The 16,789-nt window shown below is 36.9% G+C and overlaps 1 protein-coding gene across 9 annotated transcripts in view; it reads left to right on the top strand.

The window, feature by feature from the left end:
- INPP4B (inositol polyphosphate-4-phosphatase type II B) overlaps positions 1–16,789 on the top strand; it is an 840,435-nt gene that overhangs the window by 752,023 nt on the left and 71,623 nt on the right. For all 9 annotated transcript variants that reach the window (XM_017532667.1, XM_037740455.1, XM_017532659.2 and 6 more), the window contains one exon: positions 3,104–3,201. In XM_017532667.1, coding sequence (XP_017388156.1) covers positions 3,104–3,201 — 98 coding nt within the window. The remainder of the gene's footprint in view (positions 1–3,103; positions 3,202–16,789) is intronic.

Below are 16,789 nucleotides of genomic sequence, written 5' to 3'. Positions count from 1 at the left end.
CTCTTTTCTTTGGTACGCTAGAGTAGAATGTTTTGGATTGGAATTAATAAAGCCTGTGATTGTGATCTTGAGAGACAGATGAGACTCTTCCATTTACAGACTTTTCAAAGACTAGTCAGCATTATATTTTTAAGGCTTCTAAACTGGACTAATTTGTATCATTCATGTCATTGTGACTGTTCTAGTTGTCAGTCATTTTATTTAAGAGGTGTCCTTTCCTTCTGATCTCTCTTGCATGCTAAGAGTGTACTTTTTTCACACATGGAAGCTGAGCAAGACTCACAAGACTGGAAAAGGAGGCAAAATGGCAAAGTAGGGAAAACCCTGAGAGAAGCAGGAGGTCTGAATTTGCATAGCACTCTGACATCAACCAACTGCTAATTCAAGGAAGTCGCTTCCTCTCTGTTCTCTGAACCTCCTTTTCCTGATTCTGAATTTTGGGCATTATAAGGCAACATCTATGTGTTAGATATGCTATGTGATCTAGGAGTAATATTTTACTACTGTTTACTCAAAACCAAAGTGTAGATGTTGTATATTACCGTTCTTAGATAAATAAATACCACTGGTCTGCTTGGGCTACTGTAATAAACTACTATAGACTGGGTGGCTTAAACAACAGAAATTTGTTTCTCATTGCTCAGGAGGCTGGGATTTCCAAGGTCAAGGTTCTAGCCAATTTGGTTTCTGTTGAGGGCTTTTCCGGCTGTCAGACAACTGACCACATTGCTCCCTGTCTGTTCACACAACCTCTTCTTTGTGTTTGTGGAAAGAGAGAGCCCACCCTTATGATCTCATTTAACTTTACTCCTTATAGGCCTTATCTCTAAATACTACCGTTTTGGGGGTTAGGGCTTCCTCATACGAATTTTAGGACAACACAAACATTTACTTCATAACACTATTATTATTCCAGCAAGGATGGTTTATTTTATTTATTTATTTATTTATTTATTTAGAGACAAAGTCTCACTCTGTCGCCAGGCTGGAGTGCAGTGGCATGATCTCGGCTCGCTGCAACCTCTGCCTCCCTAGTTCAAGTGATTCTCCTGCCTCAGCCTCCTGAGTAGCTGGGATTACAGACATGTGCCATCATGCCAGTAATTTTTGTATTTTTAGTAGAGATGGTTTTCACCATTTTGTCCAGGATGGTCTTGATCTCTTGACTGCGTGATCCGCCTGCCTTAGCCTCCCAAAGTCCTGGGATTTCAGATGTGAGCCACTGTGCCTGACGAAGGATGGTATTTTTAAAATACCAGTTGATTGTAGTATCTGAAAATCTTAGAAGAGTATCTTTCAGATTCTATGGAAACTCCTCTAGATTTTGGGGGTCTGTATCCCTGTTCTCCAAGTTCAACTCTATAGATATTGAACACTGACTTTGTATCAGGCACTGTTCTTCAGAGCTGTGGGGCATAAGGAGAATAAAGGGTAACAAGAAGCATGGAATCTGATTCCTATCCTGAAAGAATGTATAATCCAGTGAGGAAGACAAGTCAACAAACATTACATTACAGTTTGGCTGATGCAATAATTAAAGGTGTGGAAGGGACAGGAATAGTGCATAAAAGAAAGTGATTCACAGATGGGAGATGAGTCCATGGGGGAAGTATCAAAGAAGACATGAGCCAGGCTTTAAAAGATGAATCAGAATTAATCAAGCCATCAAGGAAAGTAAGACATTCCAGTCAAGGGTGGATAGCACGTGAAAAGTCCCAAAGGCGTTGAAACACTGCTGCTAAGTGAGGACGTTGTAGCTACATTCCTACAAGAGGCTTTGGAAGACGTCGTGGAAAGTTAGATGCTAAACTAAGGAGATTATAAGACGTCATCCTTTCAGGGAGGAGAGAAGCATTGAAGTTCAGTGAACTGACAGAATGAAAAGTATGTTAGACTAATTTTTCCAGCATTTCATTTATTGCATGGTGCAATGTCTGGTACATAGTTGATACTAAATATTTTTTGTATAAGTGAGTTCATTTTTCATTCAGACTGAATGATCTGACCAGGGTCCAAAAGATAAATTGGACGTGAAAGAGACTAGAGACCTAATTCTGCGGTATTTGGAAAGCTTTAGGAGAGTTCAGACTGGATATAATTAAATGTCTTAATATATAATGACAATTCTCAACCACTGTTGAGAAAAAGAAAAAAGGAAGAGACACAAAATGACTGAGGAATAGTGGGTAAGGTGAGGAAAAGAGGAAATCCAAAATGATGCCTCGATTTTGAACCTGCATTAGTGCCAAAATATTGGGGATTAGCAATATTTGCTTAGAAAAGATTCAAAGGAGGAGGCAGTTTTAATTTTGGGTTGTGTTGCATTTGAAGTGGAGTGGGAAAATGCACACTGAAGTTTTCCGTTGACATCTAGAAATCCAGCTTTTGATGGAGATACTACTGGAAGCCATTTACATAGCATACTTTTATAGAGAGACAAGTAGGTTTTAGGTTTGAACTTGGTCAGTTCTCAAAGAGAACACGAGGTTAGTGACACACAGGTAGACAGGTTCATCTTGAACAAGAGGTGGGGGACTATTTGTACAGAACCATTTGACTTCATGGTATGAATTGAAAAAAAATGTCAGCAGAAATAATCTACTCTCTGGGAAGAGGGCTCTACATGTGCCTACAGCAGTTGATAGTGTGGGCAAGATTGCATGCAGCCCAGTGCCCAGTGCTTGTCTTCTGGACCCCTCCCTGTGTTGCCATGAGTGAAATGGAAGGTTGGATAGATAATAAGAAAGAAGGTTTGGTTAAACGCATACAGGGATGCAGCCCTGCAGTGGAGGTGTGGAGTAGGGTGGGAAAACTAATATCCGTTATGCTCATGCACAGAGGCTGGTATTTTACCCATGGTATTTCATCTAAGTTCACATTTGATGATTGTGAGGATATTTGATGTGTTAGAAGTGATTAGTGAAATCCAGACCAGTGGAGATTGGAGTATGTTTGAAATCACCATTGGGCAATGTAGATTGAAAAATGAGGCAGACTCTTTCCTTCGAAAACTGTTCCAATCTATTTAAAAAGGAAAGGTAAAATGTGTTACTTCCTGGTACTATTTTATAACCCATAACTGTTTTCTTTCTTCTCTTTGTAGGTTTGGGGATGTCTCTTTGCAAGAAAGTATTAATCAGGAAAACTTTGAACTTCTACAAGAATATTACAAGATATTTATGGAAAAGATGCCTCCTGATTGTGAGTATGCAAGTTACAGAAGACAACAGTAATGTTTTCTTGATTATAAATCTTTAGAAGCGGTCATACATAGAGGCCAATGGACTGAAAAAGCATGGGGTGGGGATGCGAGAGCGATTTTAAAGTTATCTGAGGCTGGGCGTGGTGGCTCAAGCCTGTAATCCCAGCACTTTGGGAGGCTGAGGCAGGTGGATCACGAGGTCAAGAGATCAAGACCATCCTGGTCAACATGGTGAAACCCCATCTCTACTAAAACTACAAAGAATTAGCTGGGCATGGTGGCGCATGCCTGTAATCCCAGCTACTCAGGAGGCTGAGGCAGGAGAATTGCCTGAACCCAGGAAGCGGAGGTTGCGGTGAGCCGAGATCGCGCCATTGCACTCCAGCCTAGGAACAAGAGCGAAACTCTGTCTCAAAAAAAAAAAAAAAAAAAAAAATTTATCTGAACCAAAAAGACTGATTGTGAAGGTTGCATGTGCAATACCTGCGTCATTCTCTTGATTGCCTTCTTGAATGTGTCCTGCTGTTCATTCGGAGACAGTAATTTCATTGCTACTGGAAAATGCCAAATAATAAAAAAAATGGACATTATAATTAGACATTTAATAGTCTGACAAAAAATTTTTTATAATTCTTAACCATATAAAAGACTTGAATGAAGATTTAAGTCTCCATTTGTAAGCTACATCACACATAGGACACATATGTAGGAGAACACCAGATATAACACCAGTTCTACAAGGTAATATTAAGCACTTATTAAATATGTGTATTTCAATATTTTACGCAATAAAAAGGTAAGGCACCCAAGCCTTTCAAAATGTGTTTTACACTTTTGTGTTTTTTTTTTTTTTTTTTGGAGGGGGCCATTGCTCAATTCTACATTTCTTTTCTTCATTGTATTAAGCACATAACATTTGAGCTGTCCAAAATCAGAGAGCTGGGAATATATTTGGAATTCATCTATAAATAGCATAAATATGTTGAGATATTCATGTTAATAAGAAGCTAAGTTTTAATAAGTAGGAAAATTATAATATTTTAGCTAAAAGCTGTAATCAAAGTCTACTTGTTACTTCTTGTTGTGTAATCATGGGCAATTTGCTCACTGATTTGCATTCTGTTATTTAGTGTGAAACATCTTAGGTGGTGGAGTGTTTATGTCTTCGCTACCTAATGAACATGTTATCAAAATATTACTATGGCATATGCATACCCATGTGTGGATAGTTAAAAATGTCACTTGCAGTTTTTATATTATGATTTATATTATTTTATTTTAAATCAAATATTATTTTTTGCCAAAATGAATTTAAGTACATGGAGATTCTTTGGCAGCAAGCATACTTTGAGTATTAAATTTGTTAATTACCTGAAAAGTTAATAATGTAGCTAAAACTATTTTTTCTTTAGGAATTAATGAAAAAACAGTTTACTGTAACTTGGATATTAATAATTTTTTTAACAAATTACTTATAATTTGGAAAAAAAAGTCTCCGAATTTTTATCAGTAGCTTCATAAAAATTATATTTTTTAATATTCTTGAAAAGTATATGTGGTCCCCAGGCTAGCAGCATCAGCATCACCAGGAAACCTGTTAGCAATGCAAATTCTTAGGCCCCACTGTGAACCTACTAAACTCTCCGAGTCTGTTTTCATAGGCCTTTGAGGTGACTTCGGATCCATGAAAATGCTTGAGAACTAATGATATGCCATCCTTACACAAAACATATATTACAAAGTAGGTTGTTGGTAAAGTCTGTGAAGGCTTTCAGTACTAAAAACAATCATTTTGCTAAAGAAATATGTATAAATACTGTTGAAATATTACCTGAGAAATCAAATACAAAATAATTCTATATTCAAGTAACTTAAACTCTTCATAGGAATATAAATTTAAAAAATTTTAGCCCTGGCAACATGGTGAAACTCCATCTCTACAAAAAAATATAAAAATTAGCCAGGCATGGGGCGTGTGCCTGTGGTCCTAACTACTCAGGAGGCTGACGGGTGAGAGGATCACTTGAGCCTGAGAGACAGAGGCTGCAGTGAGCCAAGATTGTGCCTGTGTGACATAGTGAGACTCTGTCTCGAAAATAATAACGTGAGATTCTATATAGTGCTAATCAAATATAAACAAGTAGTTTTCAAAACATGTAAATATATTTTTCTACTTGAAAGCGAGATGGAATTTTGCATAAAACTGATTGGATTTCATGGCTCACACAGTTGTCTGAACATACTGGATTTTTTTCTGATATTTAGTTTCTGTATTTTTGAGACAACTGTATTTGGTACAGAATAGTGGTTTAGTATGGCTGTGGTTATGCTCCATAAGAGAAGTACAAATCCAGTCTATACAGTTATCATGACATATGGGTTTGTTCCTCCTGTAGACATATTGCAAGCCAAAGCATGATTTGAGTTGTGCTCTGTTTAAGGATAAAACCATAAAACTTTTATAAGAGTATGAATAGAGGTTAGGCCATTTGCTAAGAATGAAAGAACTGTTCATGCTGGGTCATATTCATAATCCATATAATCTGTTATTTTCCTTCTTTCATAGTGAAATCAAGGGTAATTTATGTCAATGTTAAAGGATAGGTTAATTTCTTAAACATATTACTTTCACTTTATTATGGATGTGCTGACTTTTAATTCACTGATCCTCTTTTTAAATGATTTATGAATTAGGTAGTTGAATTCTATCTATTTTCAAAGTAAAAAAATGTTTCTTCTCCAAAGATTTTCTTAACCTTAAGGGATATCTGTGACTTTTGTTATATCAGGACTTAATGATAAACTAATTTATTCACTCCCAGTCAAGTAGCTCTCATCATTTTACTCTTCTCATATAGAAACATTTATAGACTAAATATTCTCCCCAAATGTCTTCTAATTCTATTATATATGTAGCAATTTTAATATATAGCCTCAATTCAGCAATCTACAAACATGGAATAGTTTTATTTTAGTTAACTACTACCAGTTTTATGAAGCACTCATCAACCTTTAGAAGTTAGTAATTGGGGATAGGGGAATGGATAATTAAAATTGCCAGTCAATATGCCCTTTTAATATGTTTAGCATAGTCTGGTGCTTTTAGACTATTTAAAATCTCAGTTTCATTTGGAATAAATATTCAGCGAAATTCAGATATTGTTATCCTCCACCCCCATCTTCCTTGCAACTGCAAAAAGGCCATTAGTGCAAGTCCTGGTAGGACAGGGAGACCTCTATGTCTTTCCTTTGGAGAATTTTATGGGCTCTAGAACTGGGAGGTGCCTGTAACAGAGAAAGAGGGCATGTATAAGAATCCCAAAAATGAACAGTAAATCTTTCCTGTAAATCTTTGCTGAATCTTCAGCTGCAGCAAGTAATATATTCTTGATCCTCAGTATCTGTGTGTTCTGTGTCTGCAGATTCAATCAACCCAAGATCAAAACTATTTGGAAAAAATAAAAATAAAAAATAACTATGCGATGATGAAAATATTATTAAAAATTTTAAGATATAGCATAACAACTATTTCTATTTCCAAAACATTTATATTGTATTAAGTATTATAAGTAATCTAGGGATAATTTAAAGTGTAGGAGACGATGTGCTTAGGTTATAGGCAAACACTATATCATTTTATTTAAGAAAATTGAGCATCCATGATTTTGGTATCTTCTGGAGTCTTGGATCCAATCCTTATTGGGTACCAAGGGATAACTTATATATCTGTCAGATAGACAAAGCTGTTGATGACTACTCTATCTGGGGACATGTATTGTGTGTTTCTCCCACCAAATCTCCGTTACATGTGATGCAGCTCTCAGACAGTTGTTCTTCTGCTGACTCTAAGGCACGAGAAATCTTCAGAAGTTACTTCCCCTGAGGCCCTAGCTGTGATATTCACTGGCCCCTTTGATCAATCTGGGAATTCCACTGTGGCTGTTATTAGTAGTTCTCCCTTTTCTTGCTCTAATCTTCCTGTTGGGCTTGATGATCGCAGACATCCTTCACGTTCCCTTTTGTGCCTACCTAAAGCATTCAGACACTTAAATTTTGTGTTAGAAATAAAATAAAATAGTACTTCTGTAAATCGCTAGCACAAACGACTTTGTGTGTAGTCACCACTGCATCTCATACATGATTCAGGGCTTCTGGAAGAAGCAGATAAAGCCCCTTCTATCTTCCTCTTTCCTTTAAAGGAGGAGGGACCAACTATTAAAGTATTACAGGTAACTTCTCTTTCCTTTCTCTAATAATAATGCTCATATCTTTTGCATTTTATCTGTAACAAAGAAGAAAAATATTGTCATATTGCTCTAATGAAATTGTACTGTATTGATGCCTGTGCTCGCACTATAAGAATGAACTTCCTAGCACTGTGAGCTAAGAAAGAAAGACAGACAGTGCCTTTTTTTTTTTTTTACTTGTATACTTTTTATACAATATTTGACATTATGTGGGTTTTTTGTTTTTTGTTTTTTGTTTTTTGTTTTTTTTTGAGAAGGAGTCTTGCTCTGTTGCCTAGGCTAGAGTGCAGTGGCACAATCTTGGCCCACCACAACCTCCACCTTCTGGGTTCAAGCGATTCTCCTGCCTCAGCCTCCTGAGTAGTTGGGACTACAGGCACGTACCACCATGCCCAGCTAATTTTTTGCAGTTTTTTAGTAGAGATGGGGTTTCATCATATTAGCCAGGATGGTCTCGATCTCCTGACCTCGTGATCCACCCGTCTCGGCCTCCCAAAGTGCTGGGTTGTATATATAGTGTTTCATCGACTACATAAATAAGGATTGTATACAAAACACTTTTTAGAAAAAAATAATTTAGTATTGTAATGAGGGTAAGTAGAATGTAGTTGTGTATATGTATGTGTATGCACAATTTTTACTTTAAGCCTCACATTCAATTTAATAAATATCGGTGAAGATAATAATATGTGGAAAACCCTGTGCTATTCAGTTTGGATGATAAAAGGTGAATAAGATGCAGCCTGTGCACTACTAGCTTTCAATTGAAATACTGAAGGTAATCAAATAATAATCTACGTTAAGGCTAAACCTCTTTCTGGAACAATAGTTGCTATTTTGGAGTGTTGATTCCTTTTCTGAATAGTTTAGCTTTGCTGTTGTTGCTGTTGTCCAAAAACTTTTACATTCTACTGATTGCTTCTGACACTCATTGTATAGTTACACATTGTCACAGATTTTATTTTTGCACCAGGAAAAATAAAACATCCTTTGCATGATTTATATTTATAAAAAATAAGAAAATAGGATATAAATCCAATATTTTATAGGCAATTAACTTCAGGGAATTATTTGAATAGTTTTCTGTGTAGTTCACATAGAAAACATACGTTATAAGATGAGAGCATTCGTAAGTGTAAGGAAGAAAAGGACTAAGTAACCCACAATAAGTAGAAATTATTGGTGATTGAGTCAAGTAAGTTAAATGAGAAGAATACTATCCATGTGAAGGTGAGCAACAATATCAAATGTGTTGATGAAAGAAGAATCAAGATGAAAGTGAAGCTATTGGATTTGATGACTGTGAATCATTAATGGTATTTAATGGAGTCTTTAATAAAAAGCATGGACTAAAATCATGTTACAGGCATTTGAGGAAGGAATTCATGTTGTATAATTAGAGAAATAAAGTGGTGAAAGCTACTCCCTTAAAAACTTAACAGTGGATACAAATAGAGAAATTAAAAAATAGACTGAATGCAATAGAATAAAGAGAGAGAGTCTTTCTTCAGTCTGTTTTTCCGGGGTGGTAAATTGATGCACGTTTAAAGACAGTTGGAAACTTCAGGGTGGAAGTTATGGGCAAAGAACCTATACTTGATCCTGCTGAGAGGTTCTAGGGAGGTAACAATGATAAGGCCCCAGAGACTAGCCAGAAAGCTAACCGGAAGCCCTAAGAGAGCAGAGGGCTAGGCCTCTCATATGATGCAAAGACTGAAAAAGTAGTGCCCTGGCTTCCAGGGAAAAGGAAATATCTGTCATGCCTGGCTGAGGCCCTTTAACACCTGAAGAATTCCAGCAAAGGGTCACAGAAGACTCTTGAAGATGGATACAAAGGTTTTAAAAGAATCCTAAGTGTAGTCTGGGGTTAGTCTTCAGACCTCTGCTGATCCAACACTTTCTCTCACATCTCTCACAGTCCTTTGGTTGCTTCAGAGGAAAAAGCTTCAAAAAAAGACTGTCTTCACATCCATTTACCAACTAAAAATTTTATCAATCATGATTCTCTATGATATTCTTTTAAATTCTTTTAGCTTAATTATTAAGATACAACTCTTAAATATAATTTGTGAAAGCAATGAGTACATGTCAAGGATTTAAGTTAAGTAAACAAATATTTAGTACATTTAGTTAATAGGGCACAATTTATTTATATTAAGGTATTCTGTATCCTTTGAACTTATATTTTTAGTTAGTATTTTCCATTTTTAGTATTTCAATTTATCTTAAGTATTACTTTAAAAATAGATTCATGGAGCAAAGATGGCTTAAGTCAAAGTACAACTAGAAAGAAAATTATAGAAAGTCAAAATAATACAAAATTTATGAAAAGTAAAAGGATTCCACTGGGACAGGTAAACCTGCCTATGAGAGGATTTCACAGAATCAGGTGGGAAGGATGAGCTTTACTCTAAGTACAATGTGGAATGTCTAAAATTGGTTATTATTAGGTCAAATAATGGAGCAACTCACGCCTAATACCGAATACTCTGTCCAAACAGCCATTGAATATGTACCAATATTTTTCCAACACAGGAGAGCACTCTCTAGTACATCAAGGTCATTTTTGTAAAACAAGTATGTGATAATGCTTTTCTGAATGAAATTATTAGATTTTATTTAGAAACTGGAATGAAAGAAGAAAGCTACTAAGATATACAGAATCATATTCCATGTATAATCAACTTACAAATCAATGCACATGAGAGTTTTGCTGAGAAACAGAAAACTAGCTACAACATTTATAACACAGATGATGCTCTGGAAGAAATCAACATTAGGTTTTGGCAGACCTCTTAGCAAACTGCACTGCTGGACTCTCCATACTGTTCAAAGCCACAGACTGTGGAAAAGCAATCCCTATCAGATGTTAACAGATACCTTGTACTAGAAAAGGATAATATCACTGAGAAACAGAATATAAATTGATATATAGTTGGTACATATATCAGAGAGAAGAGTTGCACTACATTTTATCTGTTTAACAATGAGAATTAATGCTACTTAAGTGAGTATATCCTTCATAGTGATTATTTGATGAGCTCTGTCACAGACCCAGAAAATATATGGTGGAATCAATACTGAGAGCACCAGCTGGGTGTGCCACATAGATGGACACTGCTTCATAAACAAAAAGGGTGATTCTGCATACTAATCCACTTTCTGCTTATTTACCTAAAACCGGAATCCACTTGTGTTGATACTCACAACATCCCAATGTGGCTCATTGCTGCCACAAGTTTCAATGTGCTGCTTTCACCTTCTCAGAACATGATATGGTGGGTATTTTTTATTTCTGCTTTTCAGAGCCCTCTATCATTAGAAACCATCACTCATCTTGAATGTGGATTACCAGACTCCACCCACAAAAGGTCTTCAAACGATGGGATTGTTTCTGATTAGCAAAGAGACTTTTTGATATAAGTTAACTATTTCCCTGGTTCTGCAGTTCTGGTTCTGCAGTAATTTCTAAGTTATAATTTTTCCATACATAATAATATTCAGTTTCCTCTGAACAGTTCACATTTATATAAAGAGATCCTTTCTGAATGTTTGGAGAGCTTCTCCACATTACAGAACAATGATGTCAGAGGTGGCCATTTCTTCTCTCAACTAAGGTTCAATAGTGACAAAAAGCACTGTTAAACTTTGCCCCTTCATCATCTTACTCCCTTTTCCAGATCTCTCTGTATCGTTTTCACTGTCTGTAAAGTTTAAGGAGGAGGTCAAACTATGCAAGGAGGGATTGACCTGCAAACAAGATGAGGGAGAGAAGGGCAGCTGAGCTAGGATATTAGCCTAGGCTATACTGAGGTAAAATATTTAAAAATAATGCGAAGTTCTCAACGGTGGTATTCATCAGGGCCCAGACAGGAAATCAAGAAGACTAGGAATTTACAAATTAAACAGGGTTTGGTACAGTCACCAAGAGTTTAGCAATCAGTATTGTTGCTAAACTAACTCAGAGTTGCTTTTAACCCAGGTGCTAAAAGGACAAAGGTCAGAGGTAGTGTCACCAGAGGCCAAAAGTGGGGCTATACAGCTGGATCTAGAGCGTTCGTGGGGACTGTCTAGCAAAACCTGGGACTGTGACTGGAAAAGTTGTCCAGTGAGAGCCGAAGCCATAGAAAAAAAGACATAACCACTTCCAGGGGTCCATAAGAAACAGAAAGGTGGGGGTAGAACAGGCTGGCTTCTATCTTCCTCCTGCCCTTGACTCTCCCTCGGGCTCCTCATTGCCCAGACTTAAATATGAGTTAAAGGTGGCAAGCAGCCTGGAAAATGAGATTTCCTGTGATAACGAGCAAGATGGGGAAAGGCACATAAAGAAATGGGAGCAAATCAGCAATTGATCAGCATCTTTGATCCCTTTGCTACTCAGTATCTTTCCTTGCCTTTTACACATACAAGAGTAATTTCAGACAAATCCATATCTGGCTGTAGGGTCAGGATTTTGTGTTTTAACAAGCTCTCCTGGAGATTCTGCCTGCACAGTAAGACCTGGGAACCACTTGCTTGGATTTATCAGATGTGATAGAGTTAGCTGTCAAATTTTAAATGTACATTTTTGCATTGCATTACACTCTGGACATGAGTGTAAAAGAAGATGAAATTGCCCAGAATGTTAAAACTGTTCATCTTTTATTTATCTGTTGTTTTAACACATATCAATTGTTGAATGACCTAAGTGAAATGTATATGTAAAACAACTCAGCAGTAATGATGATTCTGTTCAATGTGAGATTACCTTGATTTGTAATATTAAGCTAAGTAAGTGTGTCTAAATTTCTTAACCAGAAAGAATAATCTGAATATTACAGGACTTTATCTGGTATTTTTAACAAACGTGAAGACATAAGGGTTTAAAAATATAAGAAGATATGAGGATTTTCTTAAATTAACACATGAATATCATTCCAGCAGGAACTATACCTTAGACTATTATATAGTAATAAAATTTACTTCTAGTAACTTTGTTTTATAAACATCACAACTGTCATACCATGTAGACATCCAAATATACAAGCGAAAAATCCAGTCAGTCATCCAAATATTTTGCATATTTTATTTGTAAATATCAAGATGGGTGAGGAGTTCTTCACATATTGTCCATATTTGGCATTGCACGGACATATGAAAATGTATGAAAGGGGTTGGCAATAGAGAGGAATATGATGTTATACTGCAGGACAAGCTTAAGTTTGAAAATATCCCAAAAGGAGTAGATAAAAGTGGAAATAAAATTTTTCCCCACCCATTTTTTCCTCTAAACTCATTTCAGTAAGTCTTTTATCCATGTAACTTCATGGAAACTGTTTCTGTCAAGAGCCTACATTGTTAAGCCCAGTACTCAGACATTTGCCCTCATCTTCCTGGATCTAGTAACAGATGTGACATGGTTATTTATGCCTTCTTTCGTCACTTGGCTTCCAAGCCACTACACTCTGCGATTTCTCCTGCTCTAGGGCTGTTTCTTTTCAATCTCTATTCCTCATTATCTTTCCAACGTCTAATGTTGGAGTGACCCAGGATTTAGTCCATGGATGTCTATTCAGCTCCCTAATTGAATACAGCCTAGTTGCTTCAAATACCTGCTATTAATATCATTGTTCATATCTACATCTCCAGCCCATCTCTCTTTCCTGAACTCTTGTATTCTGCTTAATACCTTATTCTTTGCTCCTGATAAGCCCTTAAAAAGTTGTTCTTCCTACAGTCTTCCCGATCTACATTTATATCAATTTCAACCTTTTCATTGATATAAATTTCAATTTGGGGGGAAAAAATAGCCACCCTTGAGTCTCTTCTTTCACACCCCCTTTCCAGCCCATCAGAAAGTCTTACCGGCTCCACTTCCAAAATATAGGCCACCAGTTCTCACCACCTGCATTGCTACCACCCTGTGCAAAACCCTTCTTATCGCCTCTAGATATTGGCAACAGCTTCCTCCGAGCGTCTTTGTTTCCTTTCTCACCTGTCACTCAGTCCCCTCGTACCCACTACATCCAAAGTGCCTATTTTAAAATCAAAGTCTCATTATGTGTCTCCTCAAACCCTTCCAATAACCCCCAATGTTGCTGGTTTTGTTGTTCTTGTTGTTTGTTTGTTTTCAGAATAAAAACCTATGTTCTTACAGTGGCCTCTAAGGTGCCACACAGGCGACCCCTTTGATCTTCTGATCCCTCTCCACCTCTCTCTCACACTTACCTCACTTTGCTCCACACTGACCTCTTGCTGTTTCTTGGGACATTTTAATGGCTCTTTGCTCTGTCTTAAATGCCTTCCCCCTTATAGGTCACTCACTCACCTTCTCTAAGTCTTTGCCCAAATGTCACTTTCTCAGTAAGGCCTTTCTTAACCACCCTCTTTAAAATTGCGATCTCCCACCAGCTGGAGCCCTTCTCTCTTAATTTTTCTCTGTAGCCTCTATCCTCATGTAGCATGTAATATGTCATTTACATTATTTGACAGTAGTCTCTTGCCAGAATGTAAGCTCCAGGAGGACAAGTATCCTTGTCTATCTGTTGACTTTATATGAAAACTACTGCAAACATTGTCTAACACGTTTCTATGCCATTAATATTTGTTGAACACCAGGTATAATTTGGGTCATTTAGTTGGATGTTTTACAGAATCAGAGAACAGCAGAAAGCTGTTAGATCTTGGAAATAATTTAACCAAGACAATGATAAGTAACGCTATTTCCATTAATAATTCTTGAGTGATACAAGGATTAAATAGTGAAATTATTTTGGAATTCACATTATCACAGTGAAAGTTCTGAGAAAGTCTGTAGGATGGCTGGCAAACTATTTTTGTGAAGAGCCAGAAAGTAAATAATTCTAGCTTCGTGGGCCATATGATCTTTGTGGAAATCACTCAACTTGGCTACTGTAGTGCAAAATAAGCCATAAACAATATGTAAATCAGGTTCGGTGCTGTGGCTCATGCCTGTAATTCCGGCACTTTGGGGAGGCTAAGGCGGTTGGATCACCTGAGGTCAGGAGATCGAGACCAGCCTGGCCAACATGGTGAAACCCTGTCTCTACTGAAAAATACAAAAAATTACCCAAGCATGGTGGCAGGTGCCTATAATCGCAGCTACTCAGGAGGCTGAGGAAGGATAATTGCTTGAACCACAGAAGTGAAGGTTGCAGTGAGCAGAGATCATGCCATTGCACTCCAGCCTGGGCAACAAGAGTGAAACTCCGTCTCTAAATAAACAAATAAACAGATAAATAGATGGACATGGCTGAGTTTTAATAAAAATGTGTTTACAAAAACAAAAAAATGTATGACCTGGGTTTAGTCTGCAGGTCAGTTTGCTGATCCTAATCTATCGTGTCTAAATTAACTTTGTTTAAAATAGCCTTTTTTTTTTTTTTTCATTATGGGAACAAAAAAGTTATCTGAAACCTCCATTTGCAATTTTCTAAATAAGTGTTCCCCAGGGCATAGTTTAAGAAATACTGATTTAGCCCAACCCCATCATTTGTTATGAGGGACTTGGTGTCCAGGATAGATTTTAGGTTCACATATCCTTTAGTAGGAGAACAGAGACTAAATCCCATGTTCTCTGACTCCCAGTCAAATGTTCTTTTAATTTATATGCTGCTGCCAATCATTGCTGTCTAATGGCTTCTGCACTCAATTTAAGACTGTAATTTTAAAATATTTGAATATTTCCAGCACCATGCTTTCATTTTCAGTACATATATTTTTACATAGTTGTAATTAAAAATTTACTTTAAACTCATTGCAGAAGAAACTCTGAACTAACCTTTTGAAGTTTTTAATGCTTTTTTAGCATTAAAAAGATTGAGAGAATTTTTTATCTACTATCTTTTGAAGCACTTCTGTTTCTTTACAAAAGAAAAACTGAGACGAAATAATAACCAATTTTTATTTCCTCAATGCATGTTAAACAGACATGCTAAACAGACATAGACTTTATTTTTAATATACTTTAAGTTCCGGGGTACCTGTGCAGAATGTGAAGGTTTGTTACATAGTTATACATGTGCCATGGTGGTTTGCTGCATCCGTCATCCTGCCATCTACATTAGGTATTTCTCCTAGTGCTATCCCTCCCCTTACCCCTCCACTCCCCAACAGGCCCCAGTGTGTGATGTTCCCCTCCCTGTGTCCATGTGTTCTCGTTGTTCAACTCCCACTTATGAGAGAGAACATGAGGTGTTTGGATTTCTGTTCTTGTGTTACTTTGCTGAGAATGATGGTTTCCAGCTTCATCCATGTCTCTGCAAAGGATATGAACTCATCCTTTTTTATGGCTGCATATTATTCCATAGTGTATATGTGCCACATTTTCTTTATCCAGTCTATCATTTTTTAATCCAGTCTATAATTGCTATTGTGAACAGTGCTGCAATAAATATACGTGTGCATATGTCTTTATAATAGAATAATTTATAATCCTTGGGTATATACCCAGTAATGGGATTGCTGGGTCAAATGGAACTTCTATTTCTAGAACCTTGAAGAATTGCCACACTGTCTTCCACAATGGTTGAACTAATTTACATTCCCACCAACAGTGTAAAAGCATTCCTATTTCTCCACATCCTCTCCAGCATCTGTTGTTTCCTGACTTTTTAATAATCGCCATCCTACCCGGTATGAGATCGTATTTCAATGTGGTATTGATTTGCATTTCTCTAATGACCAGTGATGATGAGCTTTTTTTTTTTCATATTTGTTGGCTGCATAAATGTCTTCCTTTTAGAAGTGTCTGTTCATATCCTCCACCCACTTTAAGTTTTTTGTAGATTCTGGATGTTAGGCCCTTGTCAGATAGATAAATGGCAAAAATTTTCTCCCATTCTGTAGGTTGCCTGTTTACCCTGATGATTCTTTTGCTGTGCAGAAGCCCTTTAGTTTAACTAGATTCCATTTGTCAATTTTGGCTTTTGTTGCCATTGCTTTTAGTGTTATAGTCATGAAGTCTTTGTCCATGCCTATGTCCTGAATGGTATTGCCTAGGTTTTCTTCTAGGGTTTTTATGGCTTTAGATCTTATGTTTAAACCTTTAATCCATCTGGAGTTGATTTTTGTATAAGGTATAAGGAAGAGATCCAGTTTCATCTTTCTGCATATGGCTAGCCAGTTTTCCCAACAGCATTTGTTAAATAGGGAATTCTTTCCCCATTGCTTGTTTTTGTTAGGTTTGTCAAAGATCAGATGGTTGTAGATATGTGGCATTATTTGTGAGGCCTCTGTTCTGTGCCATTTGTCTATATATCTGTTTTGGTACCAGTACCATGCTGTTTTAATTACTGTAGCCTTGTGGTATAGCTTGAAGTCAGGTAGTACGTTGCCTTCA

The sequence above is a fragment of the Cebus imitator genome, unplaced genomic scaffold (assembly GCF_001604975.1).
Source record: "Cebus imitator isolate Cc_AM_T3 unplaced genomic scaffold, Cebus_imitator-1.0 Scaffold4, whole genome shotgun sequence".
NCBI lineage: Eukaryota > Metazoa > Chordata > Mammalia > Primates > Cebidae > Cebus > Cebus imitator.
The sequence above is the reverse complement of the archived record's forward strand: the minus strand, read 5'-3'. Positions and strand labels throughout refer to the sequence as shown.